General features: G+C 60.6%; 1 protein-coding gene across 1 annotated transcript; it reads left to right on the top strand.

Moving 5' to 3' along the window:
* The first annotated feature begins 1,576 nt into the window (after window positions 1-1,576).
* LOC104565987 (free fatty acid receptor 2-like) lies at window positions 1,577-4,150 on the top strand. The gene is made up of 2 exons (XM_088538423.1): window positions 1,577-2,022; window positions 3,676-4,150. The coding sequence occupies exons 1-2, from the start codon at window positions 1,577-1,579 to the stop codon at window positions 4,148-4,150; spliced, it is 921 nt and encodes a 306-aa protein (XP_088394549.1).
* The last annotated feature ends 3,349 nt before the right edge of the window (window positions 4,151-7,499 follow it).

The following is a 7,499-nucleotide window of genomic DNA, read 5'->3' as shown; positions in this document are numbered from 1 at the left end:
CTAACCAAACACCACCAACCATCAACCAATCATCAACCACCAACCAACCAACCAACTAACCAACCAACCAACCACCACCACCAACAAGTAACCAACCAAGCAAGCTTCAACCAACCAACCAACTAGCACCAACCAACTAACCACCAACCAACCAACTAACCAACCAACCAACCAACCACCAACCAACTAACCAACTATCAACCAACCACCACCAACCAACCACCAACCAACTAACCTATCACCAACCATCAACCGACCATCAACCAAGCACCAACAACCATCAACCAACCAACTAACCACCAACCAACCAACCACCACCAACCATCAACCAACCAACAACCAACCACCAACCGCTAACAACCATCAACCAACCAACCAACCAACCACCAGCCAATCAACCTACTAACCATCAACCAACCACCACCAACCAACCACCAACCAACTAACCTACCATCAACCAACTAACCTACGACCAACCATCAACCAACCATCAACCAACCACCCAAGCATCAACCAACCACCAACCACCAACCATCAACCAACCAACTAACCTACGACCAACCATCAACCAACCACCCAAGCATCAACCAACCACCAACCAACAACCATCAACCAACCAACTAACCTACGACCAACCATCAACCAACCATCAACCAACCACCCAAGCATCAACCAACCACCAACCAAGAACCATCAACCAACCAACTAACCTACAACCAACCATCAACCAACCATCAACCAACCACCCAAGCATCAACCAACCACCAACCACCAACCATCAACCAACCAACTAACCTACGACCAACCATCAACCAACCATCAACCAACCACCCAAGCATCAACCAACCACCAACCACCAACCATCAACCAACCAACTAACCACCAACCAACCATCAACCAACCACCAACCAACCAACCAACAACCAACCACCAACCGCTAACAACCATCAACCAACCAACCAACTAACCAACTATCAACCAACCACCACCAACCAACCACCAACCAACTAACCTATCACCGACCATCAACCGACCATCAACCAACCACCACCAACCATCAACCAACCAACCAACAACCAACCACCAACCGCTAACAACCATCAACCAACCAACCAACTAACCAACTATCAACCAACCAACCAACAACCAACTAACCTATCACCGACCATCAACCGACCATCAACCAACCACCAACAACCATCAACCAACCAACTAACCACCAACCAACCAACCACCACCAACCATCAACCGACCAACCACCAACCAACCACCAACCGCTAACAACCACCAACCAACCAACCAACTAACCAACTATCAACCAACCAACCAACAACCAACTAACCTATCACCGACCATCAACCGACCATCAACCAACCACCAACAACCAACCAACTAACCACCAACCAACCAACCACCACCAACCATCAACCACCCAAGCATCAACCAACCACCAACCAACAACCATCAACCAACCAACTAACCACCAACCACCACCAACCACCCAAGCATCAACCACCAACCAACAACCATCAACCAACCAACTAACCACCAACCAACCACCACCACCCACCCCACCATGATCCTGGTCCTCACCATCTACGTGGCCACCTTGACCGTGGGCCTCCCCGCCAACCTCTTCGCCTTGGCCGCCACCTTGGCCAAGCTCCGCCGGGGCCTGGCGCCCTCCGACGTCCTCCTGCTCAACCTCACGGCCGCCGACCTCCTCCTGCTGCTCTTCCTGCCCTTCAAGGTGGCCGAGGCGGCCACGGGGGACATGCGGTGGCCCCTGCCCGCCGCCCTGTGCCCCGTCGCCAACTTCTGCTTCTTCTCCAGCATCTACTTGAGCAGCTTCTTCTTGGCCGCGCTGAGCGTCGAGCGCTACCTCGGCGTCGCCTTCCCGCTGCGCTCCAAGCGCCGGCGCCGCCCGGGCGTCTACGCGGTGGCCAGCGGGGTCCTCTGGCTCGTGGCCACCTCCCATTGCACCGTGGTCTTTGCTGCTGCCTTCGGTGAGGCCACCAACGGGTCCGCGGAGACCAATGGGTCTGGGTTGGGGGTGCAGCCGCAGGTTTGGGGGGTCAAGGAGGTGGAGATGGCCCGTCCTGAGACCTTCATGGGTGATGGGCTCCGTCCTGAGCGTTTGGAGGCCCATCCTGAGGTCTTCATGGGTGATGGGCTCCATCCTGAGGGTTTGGAGGCCCATCCTGAGGTCTTCATGGGTGATGGGCTCCGTCCTGAGGTCCTGGAGGCCAATGGGGTTGAGGTGACCCAAGCTGAGGTCTTCATGGGTGATGGGCTCCATCCCAAGGGCTTGGAGGCCAATGGGGTTGAGGAGGCCCATCCTGAGACCTTCATGGGTGATGGGCTCCATCCTGAGGGTTTGGAGGCCCATAGGGTTGAGGTGGCCCATCCTGAGACCTTCATGGGTGATGGGCTCCATCCTGAGGGTTTGGAGGCCCATAGGGTTGAGATGGCCCGTCCTGAGACCTTCATGGGTGATGGGCTCCGTCCTGAGCGTTTGGAGGCCCATAGGGTTGAGGTGGCCCATCCTGAGACCTTCATGGGTGATGGGCTCCATCCTGAGGGTTTGGAGGCCAATGGGGTTGAGGAGGCCCATCCTGAGGTCCTCATGGGTGATGGGCTCCGTCCTGAGGTCCTGGAGGCCAATAGGGTTGAGGAGGCCCATCCTGAGGTCCTCATGGGTGATGGGCTCCATCCCGAGGTCCTGGAGACCCAAGCGGAGGTCCTTGAGGCCAGCAGAGCTCAGCTGGCCAAACCTGAGGTCTTTGTGGCTGGAGGGGCCAAGATTCCCCCTGGTATCTCCAACCCTGGTGGTTTCACGGCCCATGAAGCCAAGAGCTCCAACCCCAACCTCTTCATGGCCAGTAGACCCAGGACCTCCAGCCATGATGTCCTCATGTCCAACAAAGCCAAGACAACCAACCCGGGTGTCCTAAAGGGCAGCAGCTCCAAGGCCCCCAACTTTGGTGTCTTCATGTCCAACGGATCCAAGACCTCCAACCCCAACGTCTTCATGACCAATGGAGCCAGGACCTCCAACCTTGATGCCTTCAAGGCCAACAAAGCCAAGACCTCCAACCCCAACATCTTCATGGCCAGTGGAGCCAAGGGCTCCAACTTCAACATCTTCACATCCAACAGAACCAAATGCTCCAACCCAGATGTCCTCATGGCCAACGGAGCCAAGACCTCCAACCTCGGCATCTTCATGGCCAATGGAGCCAAGACCTCCAACCTTGACGTCTTCACGTCCAACGGAGCCAAGACCTCCAACCTCGGCATCTTCATGGCCAATGGAGCTAAGACCTCCAACCTTGACGTCTTCACGTCCAATGGAGTCAAGATCTCCACCCCCAACGTCTTCATGGCCAATGGAGCCAAGACCTCCAACCTTGACGTCTTCACCTCCAACGGAGTCAAGATCTCCACCCCCAACGTCTTCATGGCCAATGGAGCTAAGACCTCCAACCTTGACGTCTTCACGTCCAATGGAGTCAAGATCTCCACCCCCAACATCTTCATGGCCCACAAGGCCAAGACCTCCAACACCTTCATGGCCCAAAGAGCCAAGACCTCCAACTCCAGCATCTCTATAGCCCAAAGAGCCAAGACCCCCAACCCGTCCATTTCCATGGCCAACGTCTCCAAGCCCCCCAGGGCCACCCCCGAGCAGGGCTTCAAGTGCTACGACGACTTCTCCGAGTCGCAGCTGCGCTTCGTCCTGCCGCTGCGCCTGGAGCTCTTCCTCGTCCTCTTCCTCGTGCCCTTCGTGGTCACCATCTTCTGCTACGTCAACTTCGTGCGGGCCCTCCTGGCCCGGCCCAACATCCCCTTGGAGAAGAAGCAGCGGGCGGTGGGCTTGGCCGTGGCCACCATGGTCAACTTCGTGGTCTGCTTCGCGCCCTACAACGTGTCGCACGTGGTGGGCTTCGTGGAGCAGCGGAGTCCCCCCTGGCGCCCCTACGCGCTGGTCCTCACCAGCCTCAACGCCGCCCTGGACCCCTTGGTCTTCTACTTCTCCTCCACCGCGGTGCAGCAGGCGGTGGCCGGGCTGGTGGCCGCCGCGCGGCGCAAGCTGGTGGCCTCTTGTTGCCGCCGGCCGGTGGCCTCCGGGGAAGGGGCCTCCGCGTGAGGCCGTCGGGTGCTGTTATGGGGTGGGGTGGTGGGTGACGATGGGATCTGGGGGGGGTTGGTCAATGACGGGTCGTGGTGGTGGCTCTGGGCAACTTGGGGTTGGGTTATGGTGGCCACCGATGTTGGTTCTCTGGGGGGCTGGGGTTGCCATGGGTTGAGGGTCTCCATGGGTTGAGGTTCTCCACGGGTTGAGGTTCTCCAAGCTCCATTGACCCCCCATGGGTTGAGGTTCTCCAAGCCCCATTGAGCCCCCATGGGTTGAGGTTCTCCAAGCCCCATCGACCCCCTCAATGGGTTGAGGTTCTCCAAGGTCCCCAGGGGTTGAGTGTCTCCATGGGTTGAGGTTCTCCAAGCCCCATTGACCCCCCATGGGTTGAGGGTCTTCAAGGTCCCCACGGGTTGAGGGTCTCCATGGGTTGAGGTTCTCCAAGCCCCATTGACCCCTGCAATGGGTTGAGGTTCTCCATGGGTTGAGGTTCTCCAAGCCCCATTGACCCCCCATGGGTTGAGGGTCTCCAGGGGTTGAGGTTCTCCAAGCCCCATTGACCCCCCAGTGGGTTGAGGCTCTTCAAGGTCCCCATGGGTTGAGGGCCCCATGGGTTGAGGTTCTCCAAGCTCCATTGACCCCCCATGGGTTGAGGTTCTCCATGGGTTGAAGTTCTCCATGATCTCATGGTCTCCATGGGTTGAGGTTCTCCATGGGTTGAGGTTCTCCAAGCCCCATTGACCCCCAATGGGTTGAGGTTCTCCATGGATTGAGGTTCTCCATGACCTCATGGTCTCCATGGGTTGAGGGTCTCCATGGGCTGAGGTTCTCCAAGCCCCATTGACCCCCCCAATGGGTTGAGGTTCTCCATGGATTGAGGTTCTCCATGACCTCATGGTCTCCATGGGTTGAGGGTCTCCATGGGCTGAGGTTCTCCAAGCCCCATTGACCCCCCCAATGGGTTGAGGTTCTCCATGGATTGAGGTTCTCCATGACCTCATGGTCTCCATGGGTTGAGGGTCTCCATGGGCTGAGGTTCTCCAAGCCCCATTGACCCCCCCAATGGGTTGAGGTTCTCCATGGGTTGAGGTTCTCCAAGCCCCATTGACCCCCCAGTGGGTTGAGGCTCTTCAAGGTCCCCATGGGTTGAGGGCCCCATGGGTTGAGGTTCTCCAAGCTCCATTGACCCCCCATGGGTTGAGGTTCTCCATGGGTTGAGGTTCTCCAAGCCCCATTGACCCCCCCAATGGGTTGAGTTTCTCCACGACCTCATCGTCCCCATGGATTGAGGTTCCCCATGGGTTGAGGGTCTCCAGGGGTTGAGGTTCTCCATGACCTCATGGTCTCCATGGGTTGAGGGTCTCCATGGGTTGAAGTTCTCCATGACCTCATGGTCTCCATGGGTTGAGGTTCTCCATGGTTCGAGGTTCTCCATGGATTGAGGTTCTCCATGACCTGACGCTCCCCACAGCTCCGTGTCCGCTGTGGGTCCGGGGCCACCCCCACGGTTGGTCCCCCATGACCCCACGGCGGCCACCCCGTTGTCCCCCCACCTCCCATCATGCCCTGGGCCCCCAAACACGACGGTTTCTTTGGCTCCGGCCTCCACGAGTGCTCATTGGTGCAATGGGGGAGGGCGCCCGGACGCCGGGGCCCTTCCCGGACGCCGGGGCCCTTCCCGGACGCCGGGGCCCCCCGCGCTGCCCCCCATGTCCCTCCCACCCCACGAAGGAGCCGACGCCGGGAGCAGCTTCAGCCCCGATTGGTTGTACTGGGAGCAGGACCCGCCATGGCCCCGCCCCCCGCCATGGCCCCGCCCCCCGCCATGGCCACGCCCCCCGCCATGGCCACGCCCCCTCCATGGCCACGCCCCCATCATAGCCACGCCCCCATCATGGCCGCCGCTCCGGCAGGTTCAGGTAGATGCTCTGGTCTGAGGGGGGGGGAGAGAGGGGTCGGGGGGGGCCAATTTGACCATGTCCCCAATGTCCCCCCATGTCCCCCCCATGTCCCCCCATGTCCCCCCCAATGTCCCCAATGTCCCCCCATGTCCCCATGTCCCCCAATGTCCCCCCATGTCCCCCATGTCCCCAATGTCCCCCCATGTCCCCCCATGTCCCCCCCAATGTCCCCAATGTCCCCCCATGTCCCCATGTCCCCCAATATCCCCCCATGTCCCCCATGTCCCCCAATGTCCCCCATGTCCCCTCATGTCCCCCATGTCCCTCCATGTCCCTCTATGTCCCCCCCATGTCCCTCCATGTCCCCATGTCCCCCAATGTCCCCCCATGTCCCCCAATGTCCCCCCATTGTCCCCATGTCCCCATGTCCCCCATGTCCCCCCATGTCCCCATGTCCCCAATGTCCCCCCATGTCCCCCATGTCCCCAATGTCCCCCCATGTCCCCCCCATGTCCCCCAATGTCCCCCCATGTCCCCCATGTCCCCCATGTCCCCAATGTCCCCCCATGTCCCCAATGTCCCCCATGTCCCCCAATGTCCCCCAATGTCCCCCATGTCCCCCATGTCCCCAATGTCCCCAATGTCCCCCCATGTCCCCATGTCCCTCCATGTCCCCCATGTCCCCCCCATGTCCCCAATGTCCCCATGTCCCCCCCCCTCCTCCCAGTTCCGCCCCCCCCGCGCTCACCAGGCTCCGCCCCCCGCTGCCGCAGGCACCGCCAGGCCCCGCCCACCAGCGCCAACGTCACCGCCAGGTCCGCCAGGGCCACGCCCACCGCCACGCCCCGCCCCACGCACAGGAGGGCGGGGCGGGGGAGGGGGCGGAGTCAGGGGCGGGGAAGAGCCGGGGGGCGGGGCCAGGAGCAGTGGGCGGGGCCGTGGAGAGGAGCCGGGGGTGGGGGGAGGGGCTATGATAGAGGAGGCGGGGCCATGGGGAAGGGGCGTGGTCATGGGGAAGGGGGCGGGGCTATTGGGAGCAATAGGAGGGTCCGGGGGGGGGGGCACTTAGGGGTCCCAGGGGGCAATTTGGGGACTCAAGGGGGTAATTGGGGTCTTGGGGGGGCACTTGGGGGTCCCGGGGGGCACGTGGGGACCCTGGGGGACAACGAGGGGGCCCGGGGGCAACGAGGGGTCCTGGGGGGCAATGAGGGGGTCCCGGGGGGCAATTTTGGGGTCCAGGGGGGCAATTTTGGGGTCCGGGGGGGTATTTGGGGTCCGGGGGGGTATTTGGGGTCTCAGGGGGGGTATTTGGGGTCCGGGGGGGGCGTCTCACCCTCCTCGGGGCAGAATCGCAGCTTCCAGGGAGGGGGAGGAACCTAAAGGGGGGGGGGGTTAGTGCCCCCCCCCAGCCCCCAAATCCCCCCATAACCCCCCAAATTCCCTCCCAGGACCCTCCCCCC

This window comes from Tinamus guttatus, unplaced genomic scaffold (genome assembly GCF_059628265.1).
Source record: "Tinamus guttatus ecotype Peru unplaced genomic scaffold, ASM5962826v1 Tinamus_guttatus_pri_ptg001086l, whole genome shotgun sequence".
NCBI classification, from domain to species: domain Eukaryota; kingdom Metazoa; phylum Chordata; class Aves; order Tinamiformes; family Tinamidae; genus Tinamus; species Tinamus guttatus.
This window is presented reverse-complemented; position numbering and strand designations above follow the sequence as displayed.